The following is a 19,197-nucleotide window of genomic DNA, read 5'->3' on the forward strand; positions in this document are numbered from 1 at the left end:
TAAAAACTTTGTTGTCCAAAATTTTGCTTCTACGCTCGAGCGCCACTTCTTGTGCTCGAGCAGGCTTTACGAACTCTCAGTACTTTTGCAGGTCTGCAAAACTATTGGGACTAGTTATTATTCACTCGAGCGAAGCTTCTTGCGCTCGAGTGGTGTTGTGCTCGAGTAACCCTTTTTGCGCTCGTGCGTTGGCCTTCTGTTTTTAAAACTACTGGGAGGGTGTATTCTACACTCGAGCATCACATCCTACGCTTGAGCAGACTACGTGTATATCAGTCTGTAAAAATCACTTTTTACATCACTTTTTCATATCTCTCTCTAAACTTTCTAAAAACCCTAAGTTAAGACCCTCTCTTTCTAAAACTCACTTTCTCTCTTCTAAAACACTTGCATTCATTGATTTATCTACCCTACTTCCTTTAAGAAAAAGGTAGAGCTCACTTAGAGCTCCATTTTCATCCGAGTATAGTTGGATTTCGGCTTCTTTGAGGTTTCTCCTTTCCCTTCTTGGTCTTCTAGCTTCGAGATAAGGATTCTCTACACTCTTTTATGATTTTTAACTTAGCTATTTGTTTTTATAAAATAATTTTGTGATTTTTGGGGATTTTGAGCAAACCTAGGGTTTTGGTTTGAAATAAAAAGAGAGTTTCCAATGGATGTATTGAAAATGGTTGTGAGAGTGGAAATGAGGTTGAGTTGTGATGAAATTATTGATTTTGATATTTGGAATGAATTTTGGAAGAAAAAGGATTTTTCCCTAAATGTCTCAAATATTTATTTTGTATAAATAAATGGAATTGAGATTGGATGGATATTGCTATGGATGGTGGAGTTGGATATGTATTATCGCTCACATCTTGAATTTTAGAAACTTTGTCTGTATTGGAGATTTTATATCTATTTTGGGCTATCGATGGAAGATAGCTTTGATTGTTGTAGAAATTGCATGAGGATTAGGTGAATTGAAACTAATTTCTCATGCATGTGCATTGAATATTGTTGCTCGTTTAATACATTGCAAATGTATATAATTTTGAGAAAAATTGATGAAAGTGAGAAAGAAGTGTGTATCACCAAATTAAGTTGGCCTATATGTCCAGGGTGGAAGTCCTGAAAAACACACGTATACATGGATGCCGATTCCCATGAACGAAATACCCATAAAATGGCAATAGAGTCGCTTGTATAGGCTACGTATACATGGATGCCGTTTGACGATTTCCAATGGACGAAATATCCGTGAAAGGTTATACTGGTTTGAGATTTGGCCCCTTGTTTTCTATTGTAAAGAACACGATTTGACAATGGTGATATAAACTAAGCATGGCATGGTCTTTGGAAAAGAAATGTAAAACATTTTGGCATGGGTATTCCATATGCATTTCACCCTTATATCTTTGTTAAGATTCATATATTGTGTTGGATTATTTTTACTGGGCTTTAGCTCACCCTATATGGGAAAACCATTTTTAGGTCTTGGTGAGATACCTCCGCCAAGGCAGTTGCTTGGGAGGATAGGAGCAAGAGCTTCATTTTGCTTGCTTGTTGCAATTATTTTGTACAAACCTAGGACTTTACCTGTATTGGATTTAAATCCATTTTGATGTAACCAAGTACAGTCTTGGAAAGTTGTAGCCTTCAGGGCATTTCTATTATCTGTTTAACTTCTATTTCATATCTTTGTTGTTGACACGTGCTATATATTTAGGGTTAGGACTTATGAATGTATATTCGCATGTGTCACCCTTTTGTACAATTGAGTCTTATGTAATGGAAGGACATTATACTTTGATTCATATTGTTGTTTACTTATCGTTGTGGATGATTTATTGTAGTTATTTCGACGGGTTACATTTTTGGGTCTTATTTTATTAGACCAAACTTAATTATTTTAGTTCATATTTGATTGTGTTAATGGTGGGGGCAACCTTGAGTCTATTTAGATTATTTTATAGTTTAATCTCAGTTAGAGATTTATTCTAGATTATTAAATTTGATTCATTTTGGATCTAATTGATTGAATTGTGACTAGTTGTAATCACCTATTATTGTTGTTATTATTATTATCCTTATTATCTATTTTACTACCATGAAAGAGTTACAAATATTAATGGTGTGCACCATCAAACAAAAAATATTTTGTGGTGAGAAAATATAATATCATTTTATCATTTATGTTACAAAATATTATGACGGTGTGAAAATATACTTTAATTGATATATATATATATATATATATTATGTAAATGAGAGGCAACCCAAGCGGAGGTTGCCCCTTCCACTCCTTTCCCTCATTTCTTTTTCTCTTTTCTTCTTCTTTGTTTTCATCTCTTCTTCTGTCTCTCTGCTCTCTATCTCTTGGCTGACTCTCTCTCTTATTTTTTTTTTCTTTAAACATTCATTATACAAAATCTTTGATCCACCAAAATCTATTAGGTTTTGGACCCTTGTTCTTGAGATCAAAGTGAAGAGCTAGCGAGGATTTCGTTTTGTGCAATGGAGATCAATTTTTTGGCACCATCAATTTTGGGCATTTTCTTTCTTCTCCTTTTCTGGAACTTGAGGTAGGGATTTTCTAAATTATTTTGATAGTGTGATATTTGAAAAGATTAGGGTTTGGTATGACTCATGGATGTTGAATGTTTTTTTTTTTTTTTTAATGAGAAATCCCCAAATTTTTAATAAAACCCTAGAAATTTAAAATATTAAGATTTAGATTTTGGGATGAGTTTGTGAAAAGCTTACAAGAGTTAAAACATATGTTTATTTAAACAAATGAGAATTTGAAAGTGGATGTTTATAGGGATGAGATTGATGAGAATGTTGTTGGGAATTGAAAACCATTGAGGTTTTCTTTGAAAATTGTTAAATTTGAAAATATTGAACTTTTGAGAAAGATGAAAATATTTATCATGTTGAGGTATTGAGAATTGTTGAAAGGAACGTATGTTATTTTTTGCATTATGAAAATTCTAGATGAATTCTTGAGTTTGAATAAAAAGGGAAGATTGATGAAATTTCTTTTAAGAATACTATAATTCTTAATTGAGTTGGGAAAGAGTAGATTGAACATGTGATTGTTACTCTTGTGTTGAAATGATTGAAAATATGACATTATGAGTTATATTTATCTCTTGAAATTTATATTTTGTACAGAGATAATTATTTGGGCAACCGTGGGGGGTTGTAGTGGTTATTGTAGAAATTGCATGTGAAATAGATAAATTGAAATATTTGCAAATTCATACATGGCATTGAACATTGCATAATCTAATGATTTAATTCTCGCATTGGATTTGAGAAATTGATTTTTTTTCAAATTGATTCATTGGGAATATTTGAAATGTGTTGAGTTATGGGACAAATACGTTTGGTAAGTCCGAATAAGGGGTGTAGATTGGTATTGTTTAAGTTGGCCTAAGTGTCCAGGGTGAAAGACCGAAAACACGCACAGAGTAGGTACCACGTGCCTTCCGGTTAGGAGCCAATAAAGTGGAGATTGGTAGTGCTAGTTATGCCTACTTGCAGACACCAGCCTAGGGATTACCAGTGTCATATTTACCACCCCTTGTTCTATCAAATGAATGATTAAATTGGTTATGTTTTTGAACAAGTGCATGGCATAAGAATTTCAGAATGAGAAAACCTATATTTTTGACATTGGCATCTCATATGCATTGCACCTCATGATATTGTTAAACTGCATGCACTTTATTTAGATTATCGTTGCTGGGCTTTATGCTCATCCCTTAGTGGAAACCATTTTCAGGTGATTGCGATGTGCCTCTACCGAAGTGAAGGCAATGAGGAACTTTTGGAGCACGAAGCTCGATTTTTATTTTTATTTTTTTCTTTTTGTAAGCAAAGGGCTATTCGTGTTTAAGTGTGAACACCACTTTTGTGTAATCAGGCAAGGCCTTGGAACTTGTAGCTAATAGAGCATTATTTGGTACTTAGCTTGCTTTAAATTTTTGTCATTACATGCCATAGATTCATATTCTAGAAATAGTAAATGTATGAATGCATGTGATTTGTTTTACGAATCTTACTAGAAAGTCATGAATAGAAAAGAAGGGGGGTTTTAGTCCTTACATTAATGAATGTAGTATTTATTATTCTCTCTCTCTCTCTTTCTTTCTCTCTCTCTCTCTCTCTCTCTCTCTCTCTCTCTCATGTTAATGATGGAATAATTCAGTATTAGATCATGTTATGAGTTAAATTGGGTTTATCAGATGTATATATTTTTGGGGCGTTACATCCATCTTTCATCATTATTTTTCTATTTGCCTTTAATAATTTGTGTTCCATAATCTTATTAGTTATTTTTTAGATAAGGAAAATTATGTTGTAGATCTGAGTATTAGACCTATGAAAGAGAAGAAAATTTTATTTTAAAAATTCACCACGGTGCCTTGATAATTTTTTATATTGATAATTTCTTATTTAATTTAATATTCATTTTCTTGGCATATCTATTTAAGTTAAGATGGTAAAACAAATCAAATTATTTGAACTCGATTTATATTCGGCTCAATAAAAAGCAATTGAAGAATGACTTGTTATATAAATAAGTTAAAGTTGAACACATTTTGAAATTCACCAATTTTTTGAGTTTAGCTCGAACTCAGTTCTTTAAACTTAAATGGGCAATAAAATACCAAGTTGCTCAAACTCCATTCGATTAAAACTCGTTTGGGTTCGGATCAAATGGTAAAGAAGACAAACTTATATATATTTTTAAATTCGTTAAGTTTTTCAAATTAAATTTGAACAACCTATTATATGACTCGACTTGACTGATTTACAATCCTAATTCTAACCATTAATATGAGAATGACAACCTTTACACATACAGAGTGTTTGGACATCATGATGATTCTAATTTGTTTTGGCTTTAGATAAGATTTTATTTCTTTTATTTATTTTAACCTTTGTGTATGAATGCTTTTTTTTTCATTCTTCAGTATTGGAACCCATGGATAGTTAAAGTCTTACTTTTTTGGGGGGTAAGTAAAAGTTTTACTTTTGATAGGCCTTGGGTCAACTTTTTTTTTTAGAGTGATTTTTATTTTATTTTGTTGTGCTTTTGGAGATATTTTAGGTTTGTATTTTGGAGATGTTAGGTATAACTTTAGGCCATACAAAAGGTATGGCCCCATTCATTCAATGTGATTCAAATGGCAATTAAAATAAGAAACTGTTAAGTTGTTGTTATTGGCAATCCTGTTTGACAAAACTCTTTTCAATTGTAATTTTATTCGATCTTTTATTTCAGTGAAGTTATGAGTATTTAGATGTGAATCCAACTCGAATTGTGTCTATGAAGAGGAGTTTGTAATCTCAATCCTTCCATGCTTGCCACTTCGCTGACTAAGTACGAGGATCGAGCTGCCTAGTTATCCAGTAGTTTTGATGAGCGCCAGAACTTCTGGGAATAAAATTTTACCGCTCGAGCAATGAAAGTTGCGCTCGAGCAGTTAGCCTATATGTTTTGCACCGCCTTTAGTCACACCACTCGAGTGGTGAAATGTGCACTCAAGCGGTCTGCGCGATCCTCATTTTTATGAAGTGCGTTGTTCGTTATTTTCAAGGTTTGAGCCGTTCAGATTTTCAGAGAGGAAGAAAAAACAAAGTGTTTTCTATTGGAGGGTGTTTTATATGAGTTTCCTTGGTGTATAGAAGTTGATCGATTGATTAACGAACTACAGGTTGTCACACATCAAGGGTTGTTCTTATTCTTTTGTTCACAAAGAGACAAGCGTTCTTCAGTGGATTTCGGATAACTTGGGCCCTGAAGCTTTGGTGGATTCCAAAGTGGCTCATCGTCATGGATTCAACATCAGGGTTGTGGATTCAACGTTGGACAAGACAATTCTGAGGTGAACACGGTGGTGCAATAAGAACATTGGGGTCGGTTCAATTCAGGCGTGGATTCGTTAGGTAATTGAAAGTACACTTGTGTAATTCCTTTTTGTCTTCTTAGTGGATTGTTTTGTGGCTTTCACCTGTGGTTGTTTATCACAATTGAAGGTGCTCTAGTTGTGATTTTTCCATGTTAAATTGTTGTGTCAATTTGTCTTTGACTGTTTGATTGGGATTGTTATTTATTGTTTAAAAATTGAAACATAATCACAAATCAATATCACGGGGATTTTTAGATTTGTCAGAAACTTTGAAGCCCACACGTAGATATTGTTCACAAAAGCCATTCATTCCACAAAAGTCCCGCATTGTTCTCTACTTTGGATACTAATCTGGTCATCATGTTTTAAGTTTGTTTTACTAGGGTCTTGTTTGGTTCTTTGTTACGTTGTTTTCTATTTTTGTAATTTTGTTCGGTTTTGACTATCTCTCATGTACGTTGTGACAATTGTTTTTGGTGGACCACTCGAGCGGTCATTTGGTCACTCGAGTGAAGGTTTGTAGCTCTTAGTAGTTTGACATTTTGTAGGCAAGACAGCTCAAGCGATAAAGTGGTCGCTTGAGTGTAAATTTCAAGCTCCCAGTATTTTCACTGTGGCTCTGCAAAACTTCTGGAACCTCTTATTTTGCGTTCAACTAGTAAAAAGGTCGCTCGAACGATCCCTTCGAATTTGTGTTGTTCGCTCAAGCGATGAAAAGTTCGCTTGAGTGGTCTGTTCGGGTCAGCTCACTTAAAAGTCGATCTAACTCATTATTTTCTCACTTTTTCCAATTTCTCTCTCTCTATTACCCATTCCGAAACCCTAGCCCGCAAATCACTTGATTTCTGAGCATTTTGCCCTAGATTCACCCAAGATCCTTCAAGATAAGTCAAGTTCAAGCCACCGATTGTTTTGTGATCCCCTCGAATTTGTGTTGTTCCCTCGAGCGATGAAAAGTTCGCTCGAACGATCTGTTCTGGTCAGCTCACTTAAAAGTCGATCTAACTCATTCTTTCCTCACTTTTTCCAATTTCTCTCTCTCTCTCTCTCTCTCTCTCTCTCTCTCTCTCTCTCTCTCTCTCTCTCTCTCTCTATTACCCATTCCAAAACCCTAGCCCATTGTGCCCTAGATTCACCCAAGATCCTTCAAGATAAGTCAAGTTCAATCTATTCACTGATTGTTTTGCGATTTGGTGGAGGTTTTGCTTGGATTCACCACTTTAGCTTCTATTTTTGAGATAGGGGTGTTCTTAACTTGTTATACCTTTAATTTAGAATTCATATGTGGTAATTTCATTGGCTTTTCATTTCGTGGATATATATATGTATATACATATAGATGGTGTTCACTATCCAATGATTTGGAAGGAAATGAGTAATGAATTATAATTAAGGATGGAATTATGCTTAGCTTTGATGATTAGTGTTGTTGGTGAAGATATTTAGCCTCTAATTCAGGAAAGAGAGGAAATCCCTAAATTTTTTTATAAACCCTGGTTATGAAACTTGTTTTAAAAAGAGGAGTTTTATTCAATTGATTCTTAGAACATGAAATTGGGGGTGATTACTTAGCTTTGACGTTGGAAATTTTTGTCTTCTACATACATCTTGTGTTGGTGATAATGGTTGAATGAACCATGGTTAATATTGGAAAAGTGAAATAGTAAATTTTGTACATTGAAAATCATTTTAGGGAAAAAGGAGTATTTGCGAATTCATGGATCATATGCGTTACTAAATTTCTCTTGTGATTCAATGGATGGTGCAAACAGTGGAAAGCTAAAAAGGGGGTAAATAGTCTATGAATCCATGTAGTGAGTCGGGTGGTTTTGAGTTGTGTATTACATTTAATACCCACGCGGGGAGTCAAGGTACCCAATTGCCTTGTCTGCGCATATCGCCAAATAAATGTGGAAAAATATTTTTGGGTGTCCACGAGCCCGCCATTTCTAGAGTCAGGGAATGTGGAAAAACATGGTTTTAGGTGTCCGAGGCCCCGCTGTTTCTAGAGTCAGCAAATGCGGAAGGAAAAAATGTTTCTGGGTGCCTAGGAGCCGGCAAATGTGGGACTATTTTAAGTATACAAAATCTATATCTATGTATGTATTTTGAATATCAGCTCATACTTGGAAGGTCATAGTATATTTACCGCCCCGTTTGAATTCAAGAAATGTGTACTTAACTTACATTTGCATACACATGCATAAGAGCATTCATACATATACATAATACAATAATCATGTGTTTTCCGATTAATGTTATAACCTGTTAAGTTCATTGCCTACTGAGTTTTTGCTCACCCCCAAAACTAACCACATTTCAGGTAGTGAAGATAAAGTGCTCCCTAAATGAACGTTTTGGTTTGAAGAACACTTCTTGGACATGAAAGCTTGTGGTGAATCATATTTTGTGTGTGTTAGAGACAAGTTTCTAAATGACTGTGTAGTCAGATATTTTGATGTAACAAGGATAAAGAAATTTTTGGTTAATTCTATCCTTGCTTGTTAAACTATTTTATTTTCTTTTGCAAATGTAAAGAGAAAATGTTGTGAGATTTGGAAACAGTTCAAAAGGGAAGGAATGTCGTTAATGAGTATCATTTCTATTTTGTTTTGTTGTGTTGTTCATCCTATATTGGTAATGCCCGGATGAGAAAGAGAAACAGGAAGGGTTGTTGGTCAGGGTGTTACGTATTGATATCAGAGCTAACCAAGTTGAATACCTGGAGCTCGTGGGAAGTGGCTTTACTGCATAGGGCTATTATGTTAGAAAGGGATGTTAGTTTGTCTTATGTGTCTTACCTGTTTGTGTGATAATGTAGGTATGGAGTTAATCTCTTAGGATGTGATTAGTGCCTATTGCAATCATCAAAATTCTTTTGGAAAGGCACCTGATCAATGCTTTTTCCACTAGGAGGTCCTTGAGTGCCATGGGACTAGTCAGAATTTTGAGGGAGTAACTCGTATGTGTTCTATGTGTTTATATGACTATGTGGTGTGCCTTATGTGACAGATATCTGCATAGGTGTGTGTCTAACTCGTGGGTGACGTGTATAGTGTATGAATTGTGAGTTAAATCCTTTCTCCTTATCTCTATATAGGATGTTTGGACGCGATAAAGGTGATGACAAGCCACACCGAGGTAGCTGGGATATGCCAGCTCAGCAAGATTTACCTCCCCAAGAAGAAGGGATAAGGCAAAATGATACGACCATCCCTCCGGCCCAAGATGCAATGGAGGTATTAGCCCGAGAGATGGCAAGGGCTCTTCGAGAGTCCATGGAAATACTCCGAGCCGAGCAAGCAACGAGGACAATAAAGGAGGAAACTCGAACCTCTTTCTTGAAGAAGGAATTCTTCCATTCGAACCCTGCAGAGTTCAGTGGTGGGCCTGATCCAATGAAGGCAGACGAATGGCAAGAGCACATTATTAAGTCTTTTGAGATTCTAGACATTCGCGATGGAGAACTCCCAATAGCATTGGTAGCCTACCAACTAAAAAATGAGGTGAGCCAATGGTAGAAGTCCGTTAAGCATGGAATAGAGCATGCTTGGGAGGCATTCACCTATGCCTTCCAAGAGAAGTTTTTGCCTCCTACGGCTAAAGAGAGGTTGAGAAAGCAATTTGAGGAACTTCGGCAGTTGGACACCCCAATGATGGAATTCGAGGCCACATTTACTAGTCTAGCAGGTTTTGCACCCGAGCTTGTGGCAACTGAGGAGCATCGGTGTTTGGAATTTGAGAAGACATTGAGGCCCAAAATTCTAATGAAGGTGATGGGTAATATGTATCGGGAGTATGATAGACTGGTGGAGGCCGCTGCCCATGTAGAGATTATGTTAGAGGCTGAGGAAGCTAGGCAGAGACATAAGAGGTTGAGTTATGCTGAATCTAAGAGTGATACCGGATCTTCCAAGAAATCTAGGGGCTCATCTTCATCTTCCTTCCAATCTACGCCCCAGCAATCCAAGTCATCGGGGTTCGTTTATGTGAGAAGTTCTAAAAGTACAGGTCCTATCAATGTTACTTGTTTCCGATGTAGCCAGAAAGGTCACATAGCAATAGAGTGCAAGCAAAATCCTAGTCATCAACGACCAACACGTTCTCAAAGCCAAGCCCAGGGAAAGGGCCAATTGCCTACATGTTACCATTGTAAGCAATCGGGACACATGAAGGGGCCTTGCCCACAGCTAGTCGGAATGGGGAGCGCTTCTAGATCCCGAAATTCTGGGAGTTATCAGGTAGGCCAAGGTTAGTGACAGAATTATCAATCAGTTCAATCTGGGCAGTCATCAAGGGCAGTACAAGGGGCCACATCAGCACAGCCAACACAACCGGTTAACGTTTTGAGAGTAGGTAGAGGTGAGCAGAGGCCCCAAGGGTGAGTTTATGCAATCACTGCTTCTGAACAATCATCTGGACCATCAGTGATAAAAGGTACTTATCTTATTTATAACACTTGGGCCAACGTATTGATAGACACGGGAACTTCTCATTCATTTATCGCATCAACATTTGCATCCATGTTAGGCCTAGCGGTAGAATAACTAGAGTCTTCGCTTATGGCTGAGTCACCAATCAGGGGTCAAGTTGTCTTGAATTGAGGGTGTCGTGGGCCCTTTTAATTTGGTGATATTGGAAATGTCGGAGTTTGATGTTATTCTTGGTATAGACTGGTCATCCTCCTATCGGGCCGTCATAAATTGCTATCGCAGAAGGGTTACGGTATGCACCTTTGGCGGGGATTGTTTTTATTTTCTGGAGGATAGAGTTGACTGAGGGTTGTCACCGTTGTATGACCCACGACATCAAGGCAAACTTAGTTTTCTTCTTGATGAGGATAGTGCAATCTGGGGGATATTTCCTAAAGTGGTTTGTGAGTATCCAAATGTTTTTCCTGAGGATCTCACTGAGTTACCACCCCATTGTGAGGTAGAATTCTCCATAGATTTGGTGCCTGGTACAATGCCCATCTCCATGTCGATAGAGGGTGTTGTTTGGGCCCATGAGGTCCATCACGGGTCCCGTTTCGAAGATCCGAACCATTTATTATAGCGATCCTGGTTTATCCTCTCTTTATTTATTGTATTCCAGACTCGGTTCCGTGGATGTTTTGTTGTCTCATTCTCATTTGAATCCTTTACTCCTTGTATTTGAGTCTTGGGTTGTGTTGGGCAGGTTTGAAACAGGTTGGCTGTGCTTTGAAACCAAAGGTTGATGCCCAGAATTTGGCCTTCACGCTCGAGGGAGCTTTTGACGCTCGAGCGGGCCCTTCGTTGTTGCTTCTCCGCTCGAGCGGGAGTTTTGACGCTCGAGTGTGAATATCCATCTCCTAGTATTTTTCTCTGCAGGTCTTCGAACGCTCGAGCGGGAGTTTTGACGCTCGAGCGTGACCCTTTTGATTTTGTTCCTCCGCTCAAGCGGAGAGTTTGACGCTCGAGCGGGAACCATGTCTACAAAACTTCTGCAGGTGTGCAATCGACGCTCGAGCGGCACTTTTGACGCTCGAGCGTGAGTCTGTGTTTGACGCTCGAGCGGGGGTTTCCACGCTCAAGCGAGGCGATTTTTATAAAACTCCGGGATTTCACTTTTTGGGTCACTTTTTGATTTCCTTTCTCTCTCTTACTTTTTCAAAACATCCATTGGAGAGCACCTTACTCTAAAACCTTACCTTCTCTTTAGGGATTGACCTAGTAGGAGTGATTTCCTCACCTTGGGCCTTTGAAAAAATTGTGTGGATCGTTGAGGGCTATCTTTTAATCTGAAAATCTTGGGATTTGGTGCACTTTGAATTTCTTCATCTTCTTCCTTTGAGCTCTGAATTTGAGGTAAGGATTCCTACTCATTCTTATATGCTTTAACATAGATATTGAGCTATTTGTATAGATGGTTTGATTTGGGAAGTTAGGGTTTGAGTTATGTAATAATGAAAAGAGGGGTTTTATTCTTTTGGCTCATATATAATTATTTTGGGTCTAAAAAGGAGGTTATTGATGTTAGTTGTTGATATTTGGACCTTTGGGTCAATAATGGAAAAAGGGAAAAAAAAATGCCATGTTTGGGTATAATGGGGTCATTTAAGTAATTAATGACATTTGTTATGAGAATATGAAATTGAGTTGAATATAATGAAATTGGTTCATTATGAGATGGAATAGTGAAGTTGGATTTATTAATCGCTCACTTTTGAAAATGTTGATAAACTATCTGTAAATGCATTTATTATCTGTTTAGAAATAATTACGTTGGGCTATCGATGGAGGATAGTCGTGATTGTTGTAGACAATGCTTGATGATTAGGCAAATTGGAACTAATCAATTGAATATGTCATCGAATACGACAATTGGAATAATACATCGAATTTGTGTATTGATTGAACATATATATGATAGTTGTTTATATACGTTGTGTTGTGTGGGAGGAGATAGGGGATGTACTCCACGGTTTAGGAGAAGATAGGGGATGGACTCCTAAACCGGATGTTATGTAGGAGGAGATAGGGGATGGACTCCATTGATACAGCAATTCTGTATATCTATTGAAGTGTTGATACAGCAAATCCGTGTATCACTTGTGAAGTAAAGAAGTTTTGTATGTGTTAATGATACAGCAAATATGTGTATCTGTTGAGACTTATGGAAGTATCTTGTTGTGAGTTGTTATCTCATTTGAATTATTGAAATGGAAGAACTGTTGACATGAGATGAAATCTCTGTTAAAGTATATGGCCAGGTTCTGAGCCAGGATTATGGATTGGAAATTTGGATAAGAACTGGAATAAAACATGGACACTTGGTCATGTAATTGAAATGGGTTATGAATTGATTTATGTGAGTTAAACATTTATCGATTGCTAATGTCTTAGTTATTGCTTATATTGTCTTTAGCATAACTCTAATGGGCGTTGGCTCACCCTATATGGGACATTATTTTCAAGTACAGGTAGCATACCACCTCCAAAGACGTAGCTTGAAAGGCTTAGTGGCTGGGACATCTTTTGTGATTACATTCTTGTATTACATGTATATCAAGTCAATGCCTTATTTTGTATAGAGTTAGTACTCTTTCTTTTGTAACCAAGTGTTGACTTGGAAAGCTGTAAGCCCGTAGGGCATTTGCTTTTGTTGTTAACATGTAATACATTTGTAAGAATACTCTGATTTATGAAATTATGCTTTATTTTCTTTTGTCTAAGCATATCAAGAATATATGATAAATGGGTTTATTTAGAGGGCGTGACATTTATTTTATCAGGCACTTCGTGTATTTCATCCACACAAAAAATTTGGTCGATCTCATACTTATAACTTGTTCAATTTATTACGTTTCTCACTGAAAAAATGTATAATTTATTTTAAAAAACACAATTGTTGTCTATTTTTTTTTAGTGAAAAATTAAACAAATTACAGTTATGCGATTGACCTATTTTTTTATTTTATTTTATTTTATTACATTTCTCACTGGAAAAATGTATAATTTATTTTTAAAAACACAATTGTTGTCTATTTTTTTTAGTGAAAAATTAAAAAAATTACAGTTAGGCGATTGACCTATTTTTTTATTTTATTTTATTTTTTTTTGGATGAAATAAACAAAATGCCTGACAAAATGAACTTTTCAAATCATCAAAATGAGACCCGTGGTGGGCCTCACGGGCTCAAACGGCACACTCCAATTCAAAATTTGGACTGAAGGAGCTCCTCTTCCTTCTCAATAAAGGTTGTTTTTTAGGGGTCCTTACTCCTATTGACAAATATTATATTGCATCTTATCTAGATAGTTGTCCTAGTAATGTTTGAACCTTATTCCTTGTATATTTGTTTGGGTTTTTCTTTTATACTTTTGATTTTATTTTATTTTTTTGTATAAATTATATATTATATTTAACTATTATAATTTATTGAGTTTTATTACAATATCAAATATTATTATTAATAATAATAAGTATTACCATAAACAATTGACCGATCTGGCCTATTCCCACTCTTAGCATGACAATATTTCTTGAATACCCGTTTAGATATTATTATTTTAAAACATTTAGTTGAAAAAATAATAATAATAAAATAATAAATAAATAAATAAAAGTTATAACCAAATACTACATAAGGTATAACCAAAGATTTTACAAGTCAGAACTAAAATAATGTCATAACTAGAGATACATATGATCTCATAAATCATAACTAAAATAATCATTTTAAAGGGTGTGTATTGTAGAATTTTCTGACTTAAAAACACATTAAATTCCAACTATTGTTGATACTTAATAGATCATTCCATTATTGTTGATCAAATTGAAAGAACCTTTTTAAGAGTCTCAAAAGTTTTTTATAGCATAAACGTTAGAACTTCAGAAATTTTCAAGCTACTGCGTGTATCACAACCCAGTTGGCATTTTCCATTGATACAATATATGACTTTGTCTACTGTTGAATTTTAATTGTCTAGTTTGATATAATATTTCTCATATTATAATTAATCTTATATCGATTTAAAAATAAAAAATAAAAATCACACAAGCATGCTGGCATAAGTTTTTTGCTAGGTTAATTTACCTGTCAACATAAATTTGAACTAGTTTGGAAAGTCACATTATTGTATACAGTTAGATGGACCAATATTTCTATGTAATGAGTATTTTTAACATTTAAAATAAAAAATTTAGATTACTGCTTTGGGGCTTCATCTAAATTTTACTTCATATAGATTATGGGTAGGGGGCTAGGAGCACATTAGTTTTGTTTAGGAGCAAATCTAAAAGCAAACCAATCCCTAAAACTTCATTTGGAATACTTGGTGACAAAAAAAAAAAAAAAAAAAAAATTTGATTAATTAAATTTGACTTGGAAATGAAATAATAGAAATAATTGATATTTCTCTTCATTTATAGAGGGAAAGGAGAAAGAGTTTTAGCAATCTAATTTTAGTCCCCAAAATGAAGGGAGAAACATTTAGGGACTATTTTTTGTTAAAAAGTCAGAAAACATACTTTTGTATCAAAATTTAAAAAATGTGGTTAATAAAATACACTTTAAAAGAAAACAATTTGGGGCATAAAATATTCACTTTCTTAGATAAATTGTGGTCAAACGATAAAAATAATTTATCACTAAATATCTAATTTCATCGCTAAACATACAATGACACTTTTAGCAACTTAAATATTTTGTTCTTAAAAAGTAAGTTTATTCATAATTTTTTATTTTTAAAATCTTAATTTGTTGTAATTATTTCATGCTTGCCACGGTGTGACCAACCATTTGGTGATTTTTTTAGGGATTAACAATTTTGATTTTTATTGAAAATACCCTAGCACTGTTTGATTCTATTCCTAATGCATAAAACATTTTATAATAACTAGACATAATGGATTAAAGCAAATAAAAAGGGTATAGATAAAGCATACCTTCTCATTAAACAAAAATTGTGCCTGGGTAGAAGAATTTCCTTCAGATGTTGACATCTTCTCCACTTTGGGGTAGAAGCTTATGAGCTTGGGTAGATTCCCGAGACTCAAATATTCCAACTGACTGAAATTAATTACCTGATTTGAGAGTTCATCTTCATCTTTTTCTTCTTCAATTCCAACTATTGCTTCCATCATCTCACAATCAAATATTCGTAGTCTCTGGAGTCGTGGAAATCCTCTTGCACAGGATAGGGAGAAGAGATATTTCAACCTACAATCTCGAACTGTTAATTCAATTAAATTATTGAAGAACCCTGATGGAGCACCTCTGTCATGCAGCACCTCTTGTAAACCTTCAATTTTTCGCAAATGTAGTTGTTCGGCTCTCATCAACAAAACGATTAACTTGTCCATTAAGGAAACACCCGCAAGTTTACACGACTTTGAATAAGTTCTAAAAGAATCATAAGCTACAGACAAATCAAATTCCTTACCCATTACTATTTTAAATCTGAACAAGTTTTCAAAGCAGAAGTCCTTGGGCAATAGCATGACATTTGGTATCTGAATCTCTAAAGTGGTTAATTGCGTCAATTTCCCCAACTCATCAACATTCACTTTGGCACTTTCCTTTCTAAACATATACTCATCATCTAAAATGTATAATTCTTCCAGGCGAGACAAATTGGATATGACACCTTGTGGAATCTCTGTGAGCTTTTTACAATTTCCCAGATCTAACAACCGAAGACGAGTCAATTGTCCTATCTCTGATGGCAAAACCTCTATATTAGAACCTCGAAGGCTAAGTATTTCAAGGTTATTATTTAGATCCTTGAGTATAGCTATGTCTCCCAACTCACAACCTTCTAACCGTAACATCCGAAGGTTAACCAAATTTGCAAGAGATAATGGAGGCAACATACAGATTCTATTCAATTCTAAAATTGTAAGTTTCTCCATTCCACTGAAAAACCTATCTGGAACATTAAGCAAAGCATCTCTATGCCAGTCCCATTCCAATGCTATGGTCAAGGTGTGGAGTTGTGGACATACCAAATCATCCGGAAGCTCAAGAGTGTTGTCGAACCTTAATGACATTGCTGAGGAAGATTCGCATGTATCTTTCTCGGGCCACTTTTTGTCACCATGTTTTACTAGAATTTCCTTGCCATCATCTTTCGCAATTGAAAGAGCAACATCTCGAATGACATCATGCATTTTGACAAAGTTTTCATCTTCACCTTCTAATAACAAACAAGCATCTTTGAGGATATCGACCACTGTAAGTACTCGACGGCTTGCTCTTCTTAGTGTATTTGTGTTTTGTCCAAGCAAACTTCTTGCTATGCAGTGTCTCGCCAACACTTCAATTGAAATATTAGCATCTTCAGGAAAGAAACAACACAGCAAGAAGCATGATTTTGCATCACTAGATTCTAACCGATCATAGCTTAACTTTAAGGAAGCATACACCTTTGGCTCGATTCCCGCAATATTCTTGAGCATGGAATCTTTGAATTGATCAAGTACATCTTCCCAGGCATATTTTTTCTTATCTTTCAATGCGGCTCCAACTGTAAGTATAGCAACCGGCAAGCCTCCACACTCTTTACAAACTGCATCAGCTATATCATGGAGTTCAGGAGAGTCAACAAAATTTCCCACCTTCTTCTTGAACAGGGCCCATGCTTCTTTCTCTAATAATACTTGCATTGGAAAATATCTATCAACTTCCATCTTCTCCAACACACCTCGGATTCGAGATGTTATCACAATTTTGCAACCTTTGTTTCCATGTGTGATAGGAACACCTATTGTCTTCAAGTTCAATTCTTGCCAAATATCATCCAATATAATGAGATTTTTCTTCCCATTGTTTAATCTATTCCACAGTTCATTTGCTTTTCCCACTTCAGTTTTCTCTATTAGTTTCAGACCTAAGCGGACAGCGAGTTGCCCTTGAATATTACTCACATTTGCGTCCTGAGAGACAACTGCCACCACGACTTCATCAAAAAGTACATTTTTCACTTGTTTGCCAATCTCTTCGACCATTGTCGTCTTACCAACGCCTCCTGTTCCATATACTCCAATCATTTTAACATTGGAATCTTGTAATGCCGCCATGATGTTCTCGCAAACCGATTTTCGCGACTCAAAATTTGCATAGTTTGCACTTGATGATGGGAATTGAAGTTCTTGAGCAAATGGCTTAGGATGTGCAACTGTGCTAAAATTGCCACTCTGAGTGAGATTTCTTACTTCTTCCATCTTGTTTTCGGCTTCCTTGCTCATACGGTATCGCGAGATGTAATCCGGACATGAGAATTTAAAGCACTGCATGTTTTCGTTAATAGTATTGTCATCCTTAATTTTCTGAAGTCTTTCTTCCACCTCTACTAGCCAGTTTGAAACAGGTTCATCAACTTCTTCACCACGAGTAATGGCTTCATCGATTTTTTCTTCGATTTGTTTTCTCTTCTCTTCAAGGTTTTTAGTTTCAACTTCTAGTTTCTCCTGCTTCTTCTTGTACTGAAAAACAAAACCAACGTGGAGCACCACTAATTGGATCACTGGCTCAACTATTCTCCCTGTAATTGCCCCTACAATTGAAAATACACCTTGCAGGGCACTCATTTTCAATCCACCTTCTCTTTTTTTTTTCTTTTTTTTTTTCTTTTTTGAAACAAATATTGAAGAAGAAACTAGTTTGAGATTCGAATTTCAGAGGATAAAGCTCTCTCAATCTGTATCTGCAGGTAAAACAAAAAGAGAGATATCAAAGAAGAGAAATAAAAAGTGAAGATAAAATTCTCTCTTTTGCTGATTAGGAAAATAAAAAAAGTGGGAAAAAAAAATTAACATTAACTAGGTGGAAAGAGTTAATTACCTAAAAGTACTATTTACAAATGTTATGCTTACTCAAGTCCTATCTAAGATTTTTTAAATCAATAAATTCTATTTAGTAAAACTAAGAATATTATCAGTTTTTCCCAATTTATAAAACTAACAACATTATCAATTTTATATAGTAATGGAGAAAAAAAAAAAAACAGAATATGGGATTAAATATTTTTGTCCTTCTACTTATTAGTTTGATTCAACTATCTAAAAAAATCGAGAACATTATCAATTTTTTCATTTTAAATTTTTTTTTTTTTTTTTTGCACATCAATGTTCCATCATCATGCTTCTTTATAGACACAAAATTTTTAATTTTATCCAAAAAATTAATTTAATTTTTCAATTTTTTCAAAAAAAAAAAACATTTAGTTTTTTGTTTTTAATTTATATTTTACCTTTTTTATTCCCTTTCTAAATCCCTCTCTAAATTTATGAATCAAACAGTGTTTATCATACCTTGAGCCTCTCTCTACCAAAAACTTCTTCTTTTTTTTTAAATTCTGAAAATATGATAAACACCAGAGAAACGCTTGAGGAGAGATGGGAAATTATAGAAACTACATAAAGCATTCACAAATATTTGTACGTTAATAATCATAACAAAATAGAATCCATTTAAGTGTAGGAAAAATCAGTGAAAAGCCTCTTTTCAAGAATTTGTTTAGCCATAAATATTATGGAAATAAAATGTGATCCAATAAATTCTATATATGTATGAAATTGTATATTAGAAATCCTTTTATAGAAATTAGATATTTTTTTATGACAATTTTATCCTTATTTTGGTCAACATGCTTATATATATATATATATATATATATATATATTTTGATCGGTGAAAGTCAATTGTTGATTGTTAGATTAATACCTGTGAGAGTTAGCCTCTGCATTCTTTACAAAGTCAAGTGATTGCCTCTTTAATTCAACTCCCTTAAGGAGATTTAAACCTATGACCTCCCCGAGAGACTAAACC

The 19,197-nt window shown here is 35.0% G+C and overlaps 1 protein-coding gene across 5 annotated transcripts in view; it reads right to left on the bottom strand.

Annotated features, from left to right (window-relative positions):
• The window catches only part of LOC114275033 (disease resistance protein At4g27190), an 85,887-nt gene that overhangs the window by 51,462 nt on the left and 15,228 nt on the right, over positions 1-19,197 (bottom strand). For all 5 annotated transcript variants that reach the window (XM_082879350.1, XM_082879353.1, XM_082879349.1 and 2 more), the window contains one exon: positions 15,315-18,073. In XM_082879350.1, the coding sequence (XP_082735476.1) occupies positions 15,315-17,957 (2,643 nt within the window). In that variant the 5' untranslated portion in view covers positions 17,958-18,073. The remainder of the gene's footprint in view (positions 1-15,314; positions 18,074-19,197) is intronic.

Source organism: Camellia sinensis, chromosome 7, assembly GCF_055761805.1.
Source record: "Camellia sinensis isolate YWXY chromosome 7, ASM5576180v1, whole genome shotgun sequence".
Lineage (NCBI taxonomy): Eukaryota > Viridiplantae > Streptophyta > Magnoliopsida > Ericales > Theaceae > Camellia > Camellia sinensis.